This window comes from Solanum stenotomum, chromosome 1 (genome assembly GCF_019186545.1).
Source record: "Solanum stenotomum isolate F172 chromosome 1, ASM1918654v1, whole genome shotgun sequence".
Taxonomy (NCBI): Eukaryota; Viridiplantae; Streptophyta; class Magnoliopsida; order Solanales; family Solanaceae; genus Solanum; species Solanum stenotomum.
In genome coordinates this window covers 96,250,839-96,269,450 of record NC_064282.1, presented here as the reverse complement: position 1 = coordinate 96,269,450, position 18,612 = coordinate 96,250,839, and the positions used below count along the sequence as shown (strand labels likewise).

The window sequence follows — 18,612 nt, the reverse complement described above, 5'->3', positions numbered from 1 at the left end:
ATTGTTACTTTCACACTTTTTCCTTTGAATGTGTCTAGTGTCTAAACTTGCAAGAAAAATGATTGTTACTTTTATAATTATTACTTTCATGCCAAATGCTGGAAAAATCATATGGTTTATTTGAAAATTTTCTTATCGTGTATATAATATATATGAGTATTTTCTTATTGGTTAAACCGAAAACCGAACCGTTAAGTACCATAAACCGATTAACCAAAAACCGATAAGAAATATGTTATTGGTTTGGTTATCGGTTTGAAGTATTTACAAACCGAAAACCGATAAATCGAACCAATAACACCTAAAACCGAACCGAACCGACCGATGCGCACACCTACCCCTACCAGAGACTAAATTGTCTGACTTGTGAGTTAACAGTAGGTGATCAACATTTGATATAACATTTAAAAATTTATTTGCAAATTATGTATCAATATGTGTAGATAAAAAAACAAAAATAACCTTTAGCGACAATTAATTAACGATAATAGCTTAATTACTGCTAAATGTGTATTTTTAGCGGCAATTAGCAGTTCTTGATGTTACATTTTCATTAATGGTAGATACTTTCCAGGAAAGTCTAAGTGTAAATCTCTTGATGTTATATATTCTCATCATTTGCGTGTTGATATTTGTTATGTCTTTATTAATTTACATCTTCAAGAGCTTAATAACTGTTTTAATGTTGTGAGTAGTGACTTACTTCTTGGTATGACTAACTTGAATTCAGTTAGTTCATTTGGTGGTTTTGATAAGAACAGGATAATGATATTGACCGAGTATTATAAAAATGAGTTTGATAGCAATAAGCTTCGAGATCTCAGTTGTTAACGTGATAATTTTATTGTTTATGCTCACAATTTTGATAAGAGACTCTTCAACTTGAAGAGAATTAGTGACTTTGCTAAAGTATTGGTGAAGTCAAATCTGCATCAAACTTGGCTACATGTTTATTTGCTTATCAATTTGACTCTCATTCTTCGTGTTGCTACTGTTTCTGTGGAACGAGCTTTTTCATCCATGAAGTACATCAAAAATGAATTTCGTAATAGTATAGGTGATGAATTTTTTAATGGTTGTGCAGTGCTCATTTTCTTAACATAAAAATAAATGAGGAAAGCTTGCAAGAGTAAATTATTAGTTATAATTGGTAAGAGAAGCTAGGAAAATTTGGACTTCATTTCTTAGTTTTTCTAAGAAATGAAGAGTTTTTAACTATAACATTTAAATAGTTGTACACGTATACAGTTATACAATGCATTTATAGTAACTTTATAATAAGAGAAGTGAGCACCCACAAGCCTAAGATCCTGGATCCGCCACTGAATAGAGGTGATTTGTTAGCTATTTTCTATTACGAGAAACAATAGAGAGTAAAATATCTTTCTTTCCGAAAATGCTGAACGTTAGGATGAACAATTCTAAGATCACAATATACGTGGTTTCTTGTTGGATTTTTGCTGCTTTTGGTGGATTGATGTTTGGTTATGATATTGGTATTTCTGGTGGAGTTTCTGCTATGGACGATTTCTTGATTAAATTTTTCCCACATGTTTATCAAACAAAGTTACATGCTAAAGAAAATAATTATTGCAAATATGATAATTGGCTCCTCCAACTCTTCACTTCATCCTTAAATGCTAATTTTCATCCTTATAAATTGGAGTAGTTTTTTTTTCCATTATTAACTAATATAATCATACTAGCTAGCTTTGTAAAGAAAGAAAATAACTGATCTGAGCATGTATCTCATTTTGTTACATGACAAAAAAGGTAATCTTGCATTACAAATATATATCGTATTTGAATCTACTTCCTAACTGAATTATTGTTCAACTTTGCAGGTTCAGGAGATGTCAAATGATTTTACATTCACTAATGAAGTCATGCAACTAGCTTGATTGTTTGAAATTATATTTTTTCCTTTCAGATTTTCAATTGCTCATTCTACACATATTTGAATAGAGTATTATATACTCCATTTTAGGAACGCATGTGTCCAGAAACTAGTATATATTTACTAAAATCATGGAACTTAAGCTTTATGGTGCCTTTACGTCGTGCTTGATTCATGATCGTCCACAGTAAATTGTTGAAATATGATGAACTTTTGGATGCAAGATGATAAAGGACTGTATATTTTTGCAGTAAATCTGAGCCGTCATGGTTCGTCTGTTTCTATACATTATCCCACACCATCTACTGATGTAAAGTTTCTTGGCCATTGGCTCGTACTTGGTGTAAAGTTTCTTGGCAGTGGGCTCATACTTGGCATAGACTATTTTAGCTAGTCCTGATGCAGCTCCCATCACACCACGACTTTTGACATCAGCTTGAAACAAAGGGAGGCCCCATTGATTCCATGGTCGAAAGAGTGTGGATGCAGCACCTTATTTGGAAGAAACTCTTCTAAAATGTATTGGCTTGCCTTTTATTAAGTACTTCAAAAGGCTTTTGATCAGATTTTTACTTTTATATGTAGGTTCAATTTTGCATTNAACTTTTGGATGCAAGATGATAAACGACTGTATATTTCTGAGCCGTCATGGTTCGTCTGTTTCCATGGTCGAAAGAGTGTGGATGCAGCACCTTATTTGGAAGAAACTCTTCTAAAATGTATTGGCTTGCCTTTTATTAAGTACTTCAAAAGGCTTTTGATCAGATTTTTACTTTTATATGTAGGTTCAATTTTGCATTGCTTATTATCTTACTTCTAGTTTGATATTCTTCTTCATTATGTTGCAAAGTGAAGTTTCACTCTCAAAATTATATATAGTCGATTTAACATGAGGAAAAATATACAATCCAATAGAAATAATTGTATTTATTTAGTATTACAAGTGCATACCCCATCCAACTTCAAAGACCTTAATGATTAACCAGCGTGTGGGATTCCAACTTTCGTAATAAAACAATTAACTTCATTTTGGTTATTGGTATGAATGTATCTATAAAAAGAGGATATTACGTAGCTAGCTATCACGCATCAAGGCCCAAGGATGCCAGCTTTCGTAAAATACTTTTACGAGGAATAGTCTTGTAGAGAAATATCAAGAGAAAAATTTAGTCGGAAAGACCTTCTGCTAGCTCAAGATCGTTAATTAAGATCGAAAGAGTCAATTAAAGAAGAGGATGGGCATTTTGGATAAGAGAAAAGAAAACTTTTCGATTTGGGTAGAATACAAACGTACAAGACCATCCCCCTATTTATACTCATCTATGGATGGTTATAGAATATTACAAGATCTAGACTATTCTATGATTTTTTTTACAAATATTATTATCTCTAGAATATCTACAAGGAAATTCTAGTTACTTTATCTTCTACTCTAGAATGTCTACAAGAAAATTCTAGTACTATCAGGTATACGAGTTTCTAATCTCAACTATTTATCAAATTATATATACATCAACTTTCATCAACTGTTCCCAAAAACACTAGGAAAATGGAGCAACTTATAGTTGATGCATGTTTTTGATAAATAGTGTTGGTGATAAATCAGATATGAAACTCAAAAATAAGATATTTTAAGTATGTTTTTAACCACCAACTCAAGTAAAGAATGTCAACTTTTGAACCCTAAAGCGGGAATCAAAACCATATTTCGAAACGAGGCTTTGCACGTCATGACTCAATACAACAATAATAACTACTTATATCTCAGTCTAGATCGTGATCACTCTACTTATACTCCTTTTCGTTTTGAAATTATATCTACGAATGTCATTAACACTTAAAAAATCAAGGGTCTTAATTTAAAGATCATGACTATTTAGGCCTATACATGTCTAGTTACCAAAAGACACAAAAAAAAATAAGCAAAAAATAAAGAGAAAATTTCAATAGATTCAAATAAAATTACAAGAAAATAGGAATTGAAATAATATCACACCTTTCCTAAAAAAAATTACCTAAATAGTTTCCTTATCTTCCTAGGATTCCAATTGAAACAATGATGTTTAAAGCGGTAATATTGTGCTAAATGTATAAAACTTTAGGAAAAAGAATCGACTAAATAAAACTTTAGTCTAAATAATATAGGATTACCATTTCTAATCCTACCTAAATTAGGTCTTATACCATTATAAATAAACGTAGTTTGCTGGCTGTTTTCTATTAACAAATAGTAGAGAGTTCATAACTTTATAAATAAAATATCTTTCTTCAGGAAAAAAAGTTTTTCATAGTGAAAATGCTGAACGTTAGGATGAACAATTCTAAGATCACAGTATACGTGGTGTCTTGTTGGATTTTTGCTGCTTTTGGTGGATTGATGTTTGGTTACGATATTGGTATTTCTGGTGGAGTTTCTGCTATGGACGATTTCTTGATTAAATTCTTCCCACATGTTTATCAAACAAAGTTACATGCTAAAGAAAATAACTATTGCAAATATGATAATTGGCTTCTCCAACTCTTCACTTCTTCCTTATACATATCGGCTCTTTTCGCGAGTTTTTTTGCTTCAAAAGCCGCTACTAAATTAGGAAGAAAGATAACTATTTTGACCGCGTCAATCTTTTTCATTGTTGGAGCTGTATTGAGTGCTGTCGCGGAGAACAAGTTGATTCTTATTTTTGGTAGAATTTTGTTTGGTATTGGTGTTGGATTCGGAAACGAGACTGTTCCTCTGTTTCTAACTGAAGTTGCACCAATCCAACACAGAGGAGCTGTGAATATCATGTTTCAATTATTTGTGACTATAGGAATATTCATAGCAAATCTTGTTAACTATGGAACTTCAATGATACATCCAAATGGTTGGAGAATGTCACTTGGATTTGCAGCTATTCCCGCGGTGATTCTGTTTATTGGTAGTTTTGTGATCACTGACACCCCTACGAGTCTAGTTGAGCGTGGTAATGAGGAACAGGGGAAGTCCACGCTCATGAAGATTAGGGGTGTCAGTGATGTTGAGGCTGAGTATAAAGAAATCGTGGCAGCGTGTGAACAAGCCAAGCAAGTTAAGCAGCAATCATTGAAAAACTTACTGAAGCCTGCTAGCATTCCGCCACTTGTGATTGGTGTGTTGTTGCAAGTCTTTCAGCAATTTACTGGAATTAACGCTATTATGTTTTACGCGCCTGTTCTGTTTCAGACTATGGGATTCAAGGCCAATGCCTCGCTTCTATCCTCTATCATTACTGGAATTGTTAACGTTGGCAGCACATTCGTTTCGATCTACCTTGTTGACAAGGTTGGAAGGAGAAAATTGCTCCTTCAAGCTTGTTGTCAGATGTTGATTTCTCAGTTGGCAATCGGAGCAATTTTGGTGACAAGTTTATCGGAGACAGGAACGTTGAACAGGACACTTGCAGCAGTAGTGGTGCTTCTGGTGTGTACGTATGTAATGTCGTTCGCGTGGTCATGGGGACCTCTTGGTTGGTTAATTCCTAGTGAGACATTTCCATTGGAAACAAGGACAACTGGTTTTGCATTCGCGGTCAGCACAAACATGCTCTTCACTTCTATCATTGCACAACTTTTCTTAACTATGCTTTGCACTATGAAAGCCTATATTTTCTTCTTTTTCTCCGGATGGATCGTTGTCATGGGATTATTCGTCTTCTTCTTCTTGCCTGAAACGAAGGGAGTTCCGATTGATTCCATGGTTGAAAGAGTGTGGATGCAGCACCCTATTTGGAAGAGACTATTCTAAAATGTATTATGTTTTTATGAAGTAGTTTTTTGTGATCAACATTTAGCTTTTTGTTTGTAGGTTCAGTTTTTATCATATGGATTAGAATATCAGTTTTTATCATATGGATTAGAATATCAGTTTTTTTTTTGTCATCAAAAGTAGTCTGTAGTTTCTTATTTGTTGGTATGTAGCTGCATTTTTGTTTTCTATTTGCTTCATTAATGTTCACACAAATTAGAAATTTATAAATTGATCATCTCTTGCTTTTATGTTGAAACATTAAGAAGATCCACAATCAGATATTTCATCCTATGAGAGGCAAGTATGAAGATAAAAAAAAATGGAACTTATACTATAAAATCAAGATGAATTAAACTTGTCCAATTTATTTGCTTTCGTCTTATTGTCAATCACTCGAATGATTGTTGTTAGAGAAAAAAGTGAGAACTCGTGACCCGAAGTCATAAAAGAGGAAGAAAAGGACTCGTGGCTCAAAGACGTATTAAAAGGACATATACATCAACCAAGTCCAATATACAATATCTCGCTAGCTAATAACAAAATAATAATATATAGCTAGCACACGTAACAATATTCCCAGGTGGAACATTTTCATTAAGCAGCGTACTATAGAGCTTGAATAGAGCGTTTTTCATTAATTGATGTATTTTTTGTAATCTATAAATTGTAATATTATTCACTCGTAAAAGATTAATTTTTAGTAATACTAAGTAATATACTTAGCTCTCAAGAACACACATATGTATTCGATTTCGGAATTTGTTGCACGAAGTTAGCTCCGTTGAGTTAAAATCAAGCATTATTATGTCATTAATTTATATTTTTATATTTTCATTTTCAATAAGCTTATTTAACTATATATACTATTTGCTTAACAATAAGCTAATAAGTTAAATCGATCCACATATCTTTTACTTGATCTTAAAAAAAAAATAGTTCCCACCAATTGCTTGCCTCATTCAGATGGTACACCACCTTCTCCGACGGGCCTACAACCATCTCCGCCCGCTCGATCGCTGGAGATTCCAAAATCCAAAAGAATTTCGCAATTTCGGATTTGACTCCCCTCCATTCTATCAAGTATACAGAGACATGTGTCCTATTTAATTTTTAAAGGTTAAAATTATATTAACAAATATTATAACCATAATTAAGTCAACAAATTTTGAGAATCTATTCTCCAAATTTGGTAAGAACAAAATATTCCCCACAAAAATTTGATGTACATTAATTTCATCTTATATTGAGACCAAATTAAATACTCCTAACACATTTATTAAATGCATAGGTGAAGTTAAATGTGACGTTTATGTATTATGCTAGTTTGAAACGAAATTAATCTCTAACACATTTATTAAATGCATACGTGAAGTTAAATGACATGTTACGTTTATGTATTATGCTAGTTTGAAATGAAATAAATCTCTAAACATTTATTAAATGCATATGTGAAGTTAAATGACATGTTTATGTATTATGCTAGTTTGAAATGAAATAAATCTCGATTCGATAATTTGATTTTACTTTTTAATTTTCCATCTGGTGTTCGTTACTCACATTGGAGCCCGACTAAATTTGGATTTGTGCCAGGAAATCCTTTTTTTTAAAATTTCCCACCCGGTGTCCGGTAGTCCCACATTGGAGCCGTGGAGTCCTTTTTTTCCCCGAGACCTCTTGGTCAAGGATGACAGAGTACTTACCAGTCCACAATCCTTGTTGGTGATAATTCGATTTTCGATGATTTATACCCTCCCCAATTTTGGGTTGATCCGAATGCATGACCCGATTTGAAATGTGACGCATCACTTCCGCCCCGAATCCGACGAACATTCCTCGCTCGCCCTTTCATACTTTTCCGATTCAGAAGACTTTTCCTCTTAGTTTTGCCGCTCTCAAGCTTTTACATTACAAACCGAACGCCACCGGAAAATCCTCTGTAAGTCGCCGAGAAATAGAGAGGATTTAGTAGAGATATAGGAAAATCATCGATCAAATGGCTCGCCAAGCGACCAAACTGATCGTAAATCTGTCAACAAAGCTGAGTTCTAGCAACCCAACACTCGCTGCTCAGAACAGGTTGTTTGGATCGGCACCGCCTCCGCCGGCTGTTTTCGTTGATAAGAACACACGTGTCATCTGTCAAGGCATTACGGGGAAGAACGGTACCTTCCATACCGAGCAGGCCATCGAGTATGGCACCAAAATGGTAAGTGATGCTTTTTTCTTGGTAATAGATGTGGATCCAAAATTTTAGACTAGTGGATGCATAGTACAATACATCTCTATTTAGTATAATCATTTATGCATGTTTTTTTATTGTTTTTGAAAGAAAACATTAGTATAATGAAATGGAAAAGTTGTTTCCGTGTGATCTGTATGTCATGAGTTTGAGAGGTGGAATAACTACTAATGCTTGCGTTAAGGTTAGGCTGTATTTTTTTTGTTTGTTTGTTTGTTGTTGATAACAATGGTATGCGTGTTTTGCTTCTTTTATAGTTACTGCATATGTTGGCATAATAGTTGTTTTGCTCATACTCATGTCAAAAAACTCATTGTATGATGTGCACCCAACGGTATGTCATTGTGTGGTCAATCAGGTGGGTGAAAATCACGAGAAACTAGGCTTCATTTCTGGTAGTGGTAGAAAATGCTGGTATTTTTTTCCTATATGTCTGCTTTTTATAGTTATTGCATATGTTAGTATAGTAGTTCTTTTGCTAATACTCATGTCAAAAGTCTTTGTATGATGTGCACCCAACGGTATGTCCTTGTGGCCAATGAGGTGGGTGAAAATCATGAGAAACTAAGCTTCAATTCCTTGTAGAGGTAGAAAATGCTGGTAATATTTTCCTATATGTTGTATCTATGTATTGGGGGTAAATATATCTGGTATGTGTCAGATAGCGATACCTGGTGGTATAGTTGAGGTGGGCAAGCTAACGTACATGACACCATTACCCAAAAAGGTTCTTTTCAGATGTTTTGAACTCCTTGTGTCTTCAAGGTCTTAAAGGAGATTGGTGGTGGAATGGGGAAGTCCAAGGCAAAGTGAAAGCGAAGAAGGCTGCCTACGTAAAGTTGGTGGAGTGCGTAGACGAGGAAGAGAAGCGGATGCTTAAGAAAGCCTATAAGACGTCAAAGACAGAAGCTAAGTCAGCAGTTACGAAGGCTAAGACGGCAGCTTTTGAACGCTTGTATGGCGAGCTGGGGGACAAAGGTGGGGAGAAGAAATTGTATAGGCTCGCAAAAGCAAGAGAGAGGAAGGCTCGCGACTTGGACCAAGTGAAGTGTATCAAGGATGAGGAAGGCAAAGTATTGGTGGATGAGACCTCCATCAAGCAAAGATGGCGAAGATACTTTCACAAACTTTTAAATGAAAAAGGGGGCGGAGACATTGTGTTGGGTGATTTGGCGCACTCTGAAGGACTTCGGGACTTTGGGTACTGCAGGTGTTTTAGGATCGAGGAGGTTATACGTGCTATTAGTAGGATGAGTAGGGGAAGAGCGACCGGACCCGATGAGATCCCGGTGGATTTTTGGAAGAGCACGGACAAGGCAGGTTTAGAGTGGTTGACTGGGCTGTTTAATGTTATTTTTAAGACAGCAAAGATGCCTGATGAATGGAGGTGGAGTACAATGGTTCCGTTATATAAAAACAAGGGCGATATCCAGAACTGTAACAACTACAGGGGTATCAAATTGCTAAGCCATACTATGAAGATTTGGGAGAGAGTGGTGGAGATGAGGGTGAGAAGAGGGGTGTCCATTTCTGAGAATCAGTTTGGATTCATGCCGGGACGGTTGACTACCGAAGCCATTCATCTTATGCGAAGACTGGTAGAAAAATATAGAGAAAGGAAGAGAGACCTACATATGGTGTTCATTGACCTTGAAAAGGCCTATGACAAAGTACCGAGGAATGTCCTCTGGAGGTGCTTGGAGGCTAAAGGTGTCCCGATGATTTATATTAGGGCAATAAAGGATATGTACGGTGGAGCCAAGACTCGGGTTAGAACGGTTGGAGGTGACTCAGAACATTTCCCAGTTGAGATGGGGCTGCACCAAGGATCAGTCCTTAGCCCTTTTCTATTTGCTTTGGTGATGGACGAGTTGACGCGGTCTATTCAGGAGAGGGTCCCATGGTGTATGTTATTTGCGGATGACATAGTACTGATTGATGAGACGCGGGATAGAGTCGATGCGAGGTTGGAGGTGTGGAGACAAACGCTGGAGTCCAAAGGGTTCAGGTTGAGTAGGACCAAAACAGAATATTTGGGGTGCAAATTCAGTGATGCGTTGGATGAGGCAGATGGGGATGTGAGACTTGCCACACAGATCATTCCTAAGAAAGAAAGTTTTAAGTATCTTGGGTCGGTAATCCAAGGAAGTGGCGACATCGATGATGATGTCACACATCGCATTGGGGTTGCTTGGATGAAATGGAGGCTTGCCTCTGGAGTCTTGTGTGATAAGAAAATTCCACCTAGACTTAAAGGTAAGTTTTACAGAGTGGTAGTTAGACCGGCCTTGTTGTATGGAGCGGAGTGTTGGCCAGTCAAGAACTCACATGTCCAGAAAATGCATGTTGCGGAGATGAGGATGTTGAGATGGATGTGTGGGCACACTAGGAGTGATAAGATTAGGAATGAAGTTATCCGGGAGAAGGTGGGAGTGGCCTCTGTGGTGGACAAGCTGAGAGAAGCGAGACTGAGATGGTTTGGACATGTGAGGAGACGGTGCGCAGACGCACCAGTGAGGAGGTGTGAGGGGCTGGTTGTAGAGGGTACGCGGAGGGGTAGAGGTAGGCCTAAGAAGTATTGGGGAGAGGTGATTAGACAGGACTTGGCTCAGCTTCGCATCACCGAAGACATGACTCTAGATAGGAAAGTGTGGAGGGCACGTATTAAGGTTGTAGGTTAGTAGGGCTAGAGTGTTGTCCTCCCTTGCGAGAGTATGGGTTGTTAGCGTTTGTAGTAGTCCGTGCCTTTTTCTTGCAGTTCCTGTTTGTGTTACATATAGCCTTCTGGCTTTTAGTGCGTTTCACTTCTCTCATTGTTTTATTGATGTTGTTGTCCCCTGTTGATTAACTATCTTTCTTATTGGATGGGATGTTTTACACGATGTTTTTCTCGCCTTTTCTTGGTTTTGATGTACTTGAGCTGAGGGTCTCTCGGAAACAGCCTCTCTACTTCTAAGAGGTAGTGGTAGGGTCTGCGTACACTCCACCCTCCCCAGACCGCACCTAGTGGGATTTCACTGGGTATGTTGTTGTTGTTGTGTCTTCAAGGTCTTCTCTTCATATTTTGTTTTCCGAATTTTCCTTAAAATTGTCACTGCCAGTAATGCTGCGAATTTTTTTAGAGTTTGTTGCTATTTGCAGCCATCAGGTTGATTTCATTTGAACAAGTATTTGCATTCATTTCTATTGTTGTGTTCCTTCTCTATTTGTATCCTATGTAGAAAATGCTATTTTCTGTATGATATGCTCCTATTGAAAAAAGCCTACTCTTTAATGAAACTGATTTGGAAAGTTTTGTTCTTTGTTTTCATTATGGATTTGCTCTTTTTTTTCTTTTGGCATAATGATAGGCATCTGAAAAGAGATAATTTCTGTTTCTCATTTTGACTTTCATTTGGTTAAATAGGTTGGTGGAGTGACACCCAAGAAGGGTGGAACAGAACATTTGGGTCTTCCTGTCTTCAACACTGTTGCAGAGGCAAAAGCAGAGACGAAAGCTAATGCTTCGGTGATCTATGTACCTCCTCCTTTTGCTGCAGCTGCTATTATGGAGGGGTTGGAGGCTGAATTGGACTTAATTGTTTGCATCACAGAGGGAATTCCTCAGCATGATATGGTAAGATACAAATCCCTTCCATTGGAATTTTCTCATTTTCCCCTCATTATAGGTTAGAGAATTGTACACCGCTTCTTAAATTTCGTGCCCAAACAAACTAAGACACGTAAATGAAATAGGAGTAATATATATCTTTAAATATAGAAGTTCAAAACAGTTGTTGAAAGATTTTGATTAGAAATGGCTGAAGGAATCTTCTCCCTTTAGGAAGAGGGATTTCTTAGTGAATTATATTTTTTCTGTGAGTTTTTGAGAAAGAATCTCGTGGATGAAAGCTGTTCTATTGGTCTGTGAAGTAACTTTTCAATCCCTCCCCCCAAAAAAGAAAAAAATACATTGGGAGAAAGATTCAAGCATGAAGTGGAAGAAAAGACTCATACATGTGTAACTGCAAGTAGTTGAGCAAAATCTTTTCTGATGACTAAATGCGTCAATGACCAGCACAGAAGTGTTCATCTATTTTTTTTTTGTTCATCTATTAAATGTGGGAAGGGGTGAATGAATTAGAAACTAGACAACTGCCGCAACTTTAAGGATCGACAATAAAGATTATTAATAAAAGCTACAAATCATTTTTCCGGTATGAAGGATGTGTTAAAGTGAGCAAATGGGATGAACTCTACAGTCAAAATGAAAAGAAACTTCTCACGTTAACATTTTCATTCACCTTCCTTCCATTTTATTTATTAGGCTACTAGTTTTTTTGCTTGTGTATTATATATGTCAAACAATTGTACGATACTTGTTATTTATTTATTATCATAGTCAAGAACGATATTTTTCTTCATTGTGCAGAAAATGAAATGATGCAAGGGGTTAGAGCCCTTTAAATGTCCCTTAGAAATTCTAAAAGAACGTTTTGGTCAGATTTTTATAATATTATTTAGCCTTAGATTGTCCATTCAAGATTTAAAAAGAAATGTGTTGGCCATAAGACATTTGTAATATTTGTTTTATGCTATCTACTAAATGTCAATTGCTGTTTTTGTTGCGTTGAATGTTTTGAGCTTTGGATGAGTAATTTGAGGAGAGAGTAATCTTATAATTGAAGTTTCAGTCATTAGATCTTCTAGAGATTCTGCTGAACCTTAGTCATGATCTGCGTTTCTTTTCTATCTTTCATAATATGCTTTTCGAAATGGATATTCCATATTATGCCTACATAGTTACATAAGTCTTTCAGCTAATTTTCAACAAGCTTGTTTTGAGACAACAAAATTGAGATCTTGTTGCCTGGAAACTGCATTCCAAGGTAATGAATGCATCAAGATGGAAATGACAACTGGATCATTGTATCACATTCCTGGTAGTTCGTGTAATAGTAAACTTAGGACCTAAATGGATGAGAATATACTTGAATTGTGCCACTAACACTATTATGGGTTGAAACTCTAGTTGTGAGCTGCTCGATCCAACAAAAAGATACGGTATAGAGGGAAAACTATGATAAGCTTATGCTGATTGCAAGTCATCATCCCCCAGATGAGTTTTTTTGGGGTGGGGTGGGTAGAGGGGGGGGGGGGNGGGGGGGGGGGGGGGGGGGGGGCTTCTTTCCTTTGTTTTTGGGTTGATTCGATAACTGTTACAATTGGGATAAGCTTGTTAGGTGAACTTGCACCTTTCTGTTTTCACTCGTTATTCTCTCACTAGCTTGTTTTCTTTGTTTGTTTTTTTCCCATGCAATATAGGTTCGTGTAAAAGCTGCTCTTAAGAAGCAATCAAGAACTCGGCTGATTGGTCCGAATTGTCCAGGTATCATAAAACCAGGAGAGTGCAAAATTGGTATTATGCCTGGATACATTCACAAACCAGGACGTATCGGAATTGTTTCTCGATCTGGCACACTGACATATGAAGCAGTAAGATTTATTCTCTGGAAACATGTGGTCCATAAAACTTGTTTAAATTTTACATACTTATGGCTAGCCACTAAAGATTTTGACGCTTAGAAGATTCTCTTGAATACATCTGGCGAAAAAAGGATTCGATTAAATATTTCCTTTTTTCAAAACCCTACCTGTTCATCGTAACACCACGTTTGTAGACCTTTTCTGTTTTTTACTTGATGTATTTCTATGGCTTTCGAGGCAAGGGTCTTTCGGAAACCTCTCTGCCTTCATAAGGTAGGGGTAACACACTAGGTATGTTGTTGTTGCATTTCTATGGCTTTCGCCTTTAACCACATTGGTCCTAGAAGTTTAACTTTTGAAATGCTAATAGGCTTGCTATATCTAGGAAGAAATTCAATCCTTGAAATATACTTCCTGACTCAATTATGCTGTTGTTATGTGTTAGCCTTACGCAGGTCAATTTGTTACTTTTCTACTGTTTTTTTCACTGATGAGATTTGTAGTTCTTATCATTGAATTATGAATGTGTATATGCGCCTTGACACCATGAATGTTGGGAAGATATAGAAGTCAAAAAGTTTTTTCTTGAATCTGGTTCCTGCGTCTCATATAAATTAGATATTTCCTCTTAAAATATGGCACTGGGAACGATCAGATCTGAATCCTGAGGAATAGTATCTACTTTATACATGGTCTTTGATGTTAATATTTGCTATACACTAAAGTTTGGTTGTGAATTTTTTCTTTTGTTTTTTCTGATTTATTCTTTTATTGTTCTGTGATTTCTAGGTTTTCCAAACTACTGCTGTTGGCCTTGGGCAATCAACCTGTGTAGGGATCGGTGGTGATCCTTTCAATGGAACAAACTTTGTTGATTGCTTAGAGAAATTTATTGCTGATCCACAAACGGAAGGTAAATCTTACTGAAGGATTAATTTAGCTAAGCTTAGTGTAGAACATGATTACAATTGCATTTTTTTCTTCTGTGTGTGTGTGGTGAACTTGTACTGATAGAATTATCAGATTTCTAAGTTACTTAAAATTTGTTACTGCCATAGTGCAGTAGTGTAGTAAACAACAAAACTTTGTAGGAGAAAATTTGCTAAAGGGCTTCTATCAGTGGAGATGGGCCTGCCAAGCCACCAAAAAATGGGAAGAACACAAATTTCTTACCATTTACCTTGGTGACCTTCCACCAAGTATCCAACCGAGGGAAAGAACTGTTTGCAGTTTCTTATCAGATTCACCGTCTCCAGAAATGGATACTTCCTTTTGTCAATATTGTTGTTGGACCTTTAGACTTTTTACTTACTTTACTCTCTGCTCTTTACTGAAATTTGTTCTTTTCGCAAATGTTCCTGCTTTTCCTAGACTTGAACTATATAGAGTCCATTTGTATGTAATTGGGATGAGGTGATAACAGAAGTTGGAAGATCTATGCACCATCTTGAAAGAAGATTAAGAACATCCTATCTAAATACACGTGCTTGTTGTTTGCCAGGTATTGTTCTTATTGGTGAAATTGGTGGCACAGCAGAAGAAGATGCTGCAGCCCTCATAAAGGTTCGTGATGATTTAAATACCTATGTCAGAGAAAATTATTCCAAAATTCTGGTTTAAACTGTTGTGTAAGAGGGCTCGTTTAGTTCTTTTGTGGTGATGTGAATTTCTCTCCATCTCGGTTTGGAGAATTGTTTATGATAGAGTCCAAGCTGTATTTTTAGTGCCATACAGTCAAGAGCAACAGTTATCTTATTGGTAAATATTATAATTTCTTTCAAATATGGCACTATAAAATTTAAATGAGGCATGTTTTGCTGTTGGGTAAGAAGGACCTTTATCAGTCACGGAATGCGGTATAGGGGTTATATTGTCTCTACTAAAGTTTATTCTTACTTGTTGAAATAATTATAAGTGATGGTTTATTTATCAAAATTCCACAATTGGTCAGATTTAGGCAGTATAATTATTTTAGTTTTTTATTTCATGGCCACGTAAGTCTTGTAGAATAGGAGTGCAATATATTGCTTTTACTTCTTTGACAAGTTATTTGATCTTTGTTTTATTTCAAAAGAGAACGTCTTTTGAACAAACATGATTTGTTGTTATCCATGTCAAGGCTGTACTCCATCTAATGAAATTCAGTGTTGTAAGAAACTGGATGAGATGATAGGTGTTCCAATAGGTACGAAAATTCCTTCTGGGAGGTATGTTATGGCCGTACCAGTTGTCAAGGTAAAAATAGTAAAAGAACTGCACCTCTATCATTCTTCATGATCTCTTGCTTTAGTCCCACAACTGCATGCGAGATTTGACACCTTTGACCTTCCCATGTCCCAAAAATTCACACCTATTATCTTTTCAGCTGTCACTTTTTCCCCAAAAATATATCCCCTAGTTTTAGGTTTGCCTTCCCAACTGGGTAAAACTACCAGTGAGCACATTTCTCTCTTGACTGAAGATTGTTGTCCCACTTCTATTTATAATGTCGATTCCTCTGTCTTTTTCTTATTATACTTCTTATATACTCCACTTGGATTTTGAAACTTCCTCTTGAAAGGGCTAAAATACCTCTTGAGGTGGAATTCTAATTCTACGCCTTTATGTTTTTGACTTCAACCTGTGAAAAAGAGAACATTCTTAAGACCACTTAGACCAGATGTATTTTCGCTTTCTTTGCCTGGCTCTTTTGTTGAATCTTGTTTTGTGGTTCATCACTTTGACCTTCATTTCACGAATAAGCAGTGTTTCAGGTATTATCCACATCTTTAATTTCAAGCTTTTGATCCTGCATCTGCTTGCACTGCTCCATGATTCCTATATGGGAATTTTAAGAAAGTTAATGTTGTGGCCCCTAAAGTAAGGACAAGATGCTCCTTTAGCTGCTTGTATTTTTTAGAGGATATCCAGAACTTTGGCAGATTATCATGTCAGAAATTTCTAAACATCCAGTTCTGAGCCATGTTTCTGAGGTTGATAGCATTTTAAGTTGTGATGAATAATGTTTAGTTTTCACTATTGCTTATGTATTTTGCTACTGAACAGGAAAGTGGAACTCAAAAGCCTGTAGTTGCTTTTATTGCTGGATTGACTGCTCCCCCTGGACGGCGAATGGGTCATGCTGGAGGTACTCGTTGTTCATAAAATATTTCAACTTTTGATTACACCCCCCACCTCCCCCACCCCTGGGTGAACCAAATGATCTGGAATTTATTAAATCCATTCTAGTTACATACAAAGAAGTATAAGGGGATGTTCCATGTTTAGTTTATGTTGTTCTACGTGCCCATAAAAGAAATCTCCCCTCCATAATTTTTTTGTCATTTTACAATGTTTGATCAGAAGTTTTATGCTAGAATTTCTTATATATCTATATTTGGTGAAAATCATATGATGGGATTCTATGTGAATAATGAACTATGCTTTCCATTTCCATGGTCCCTCAAACCAAAAATAATGGAAGAAAATAAAAGAATGCATCAGAATTGCTTGTTATTGATTCTAACGGAAACTATCTGCTAATTATTGATATCCACAATTATTGAGGATACTTTTGTGATACCTGGCTTCATTCTCTTTTCCTCGTCCCATTCCCGTTAGTATCTTTTCTTGGAAATTACCAGGAAGGGGCATGGTCACTCTTCTACTGTGTTGCTTTGCTGCATTATCACGTCGATGACTGAATATTGCATGAACTATAAAAAGATGCTTCAGTTTACCTGCTGTCACGCCTAGAGAAATAGTTTAATCCTGATTTTTTTGAATTGCAGCTATTGTATCGGGGGGAAAGGGAACAGCCCAAGACAAAATCAAGGCACTAAAAGAAGCTGGGGTTACAGTGTGTGAATCTCCCGCGAAAATTGGAGTTTCAATGCTCGAAGTGTTCAAACAGAGGGGTCTCGTGTAAGCCTGTGGCGCAACAATATCTTCATTTGAAAATTGTTTTTGCTTGTTTTGTTCGCGGGCATGCGCGAAATTATGATGCTCTATTATCCCACCATAACCCATTTTTGGCAGATAATAACAAAGAGAGAATTTGATGGGATATGAAACATTATCCAAGAACCATCAATAAACTGTGATGGTTTATTGTTATTTAGGTCTGAATTTTCATGTTATGACAAGATGTTGCAACAATGCAAATACATATATGTTTGTATTGTATGTATTGAGAGCATGCTTTTGGACCAAAGCAAATTCATAATACAAAACTTCTATCATCTTTCCTCTGATTGACTAGCTGTTTTCTACCCTTGTTCTTTTGGATTTTAATTGCTTCCTCCGGTCAATTTACGTGACACTTTTTGTTTTTCAAGAGTCAAACAATTTAAGTTTGATCGGAAATTTGTGCACAGAAGTTTTTAATTTTGTTGAAATGAAATTTATATATTTGTAAACTATGTAAAAAGTATTATAAGTCACAATAATTGATTCAAAATGTTCAATAGATCAATGAAAAATTTACGGTCAAAGATAGATTTATTTGATCTTGAAATTCAAAAAGTGTCGCATAAAATGAGACGGAGGAGTTGTATATGGTAGCAAAGTTTATGTAATAAACCAAATGGCTAGAACTAGCCCTGCTTCTTCAAGATGGCTTTGCTTGGTCCCTACTCGGACAACGCCCAACACGAAAGTGTGCAGTTCCATCGCCTATTTCAAGGACGAGCAATAATATTGACTAGACTTTGAAAGACATTTGACTTGAGTAACACAAATCAAAATTGTTGAAAAAAAGAAAGTGCAGAAGTAAAGAGCACATAAAAAATAGTAGTAAATAAACTAAGAATGAAAAAGGTTAAAAAATATCTTTAAATTATGTAAATTTGAGCAAAAATGTCTTTAGTTAATAGTTTAGTCTAAAAATAAACTATCATTAATATTTTGGCCCACAAACATTTCCAGTAAGAACTTAGTACACCGAAATACCTAGTTAGCAACGAAGATAGGTTCACTATCTCTACTTTCAAATTAAATATCAAATTTATCCAAGATAATATATAATTCAAATCCACAAATGAAATCCGAAGAAGATAATGTGCATGTTGAGCTGCCAATCTCAAATTGGAAGTTTTTGCACATCAATAATCAATAGAGTTATTTTTAATTGAGATATATATTCTAATAAATAACTGACATAGTTCAAATAAAAAACTCTTAAATCATATACAAAAACTCAAATAAATAAATGAAACATCAGTAGCATATAGAGGGTACTGGAAACTAGAAAGTGGATAAACTCAC

At 36.0% G+C, this 18,612-nt stretch overlaps 3 protein-coding genes across 3 annotated transcripts in view; 2 read left to right on the top strand and 1 right to left on the bottom strand.

Annotated features, from left to right (window-relative positions):
• Positions 1-5,660, top strand: part of LOC125847809 (sugar transport protein 8-like) — a 9,966-nt gene extending 4,306 nt beyond the window's left edge. The window contains exon 2 of the mRNA XM_049527514.1: positions 4,208-5,660. Coding sequence (XP_049383471.1) covers positions 4,208-5,660 — 1,453 coding nt within the window. The remainder of the gene's footprint in view (positions 1-4,207) is intronic.
• LOC125847818 (tobamovirus multiplication protein 3) overlaps positions 1-6,665 on the bottom strand; it is a 14,082-nt gene extending 7,417 nt beyond the window's left edge. The window contains exon 1 of the mRNA XM_049527533.1: positions 6,636-6,665. Within this exon, the coding sequence (XP_049383490.1) occupies positions 6,636-6,662 (27 nt within the window). The 5' untranslated portion in view covers positions 6,663-6,665. The remainder of the gene's footprint in view (positions 1-6,635) is intronic.
• A 754-nt stretch (positions 6,666-7,419) lies between these two features.
• On the top strand, positions 7,420-17,533 carry LOC125875152 (succinate--CoA ligase [ADP-forming] subunit alpha-2, mitochondrial-like). Its single transcript, XM_049556248.1, has 7 exons — positions 7,420-7,869; positions 11,309-11,518; positions 13,207-13,377; positions 14,158-14,281; positions 14,870-14,931; positions 16,414-16,495; positions 17,139-17,533. The coding sequence occupies exons 1-7, from the start codon at positions 7,657-7,659 to the stop codon at positions 17,273-17,275; spliced, it is 999 nt and encodes a 332-aa protein (XP_049412205.1). The 5' UTR covers positions 7,420-7,656; the 3' UTR covers positions 17,276-17,533.
• Positions 17,534-18,612: the final 1,079 nt, after the last annotated feature.

Excerpts from the sequence above, each read along its gene's own strand:
- LOC125875152 (XM_049556248.1), top strand. The coding sequence starts at position 7,657 with ATGGCTCGCCAAGCGACCAAACTGATCGTAAATCTGTCAACAAAGCTG. Across the intron at positions 13,378-14,157 it reads GCACACTGACATATGAAGCA|GTTTTCCAAACTACTGCTGT; the intron begins GTAAGATTTATT and ends TGTGATTTCTAG. Across the intron at positions 14,282-14,869 it reads TGCTGATCCACAAACGGAAG|GTATTGTTCTTATTGGTGAA; the intron begins GTAAATCTTACT and ends GTTGTTTGCCAG.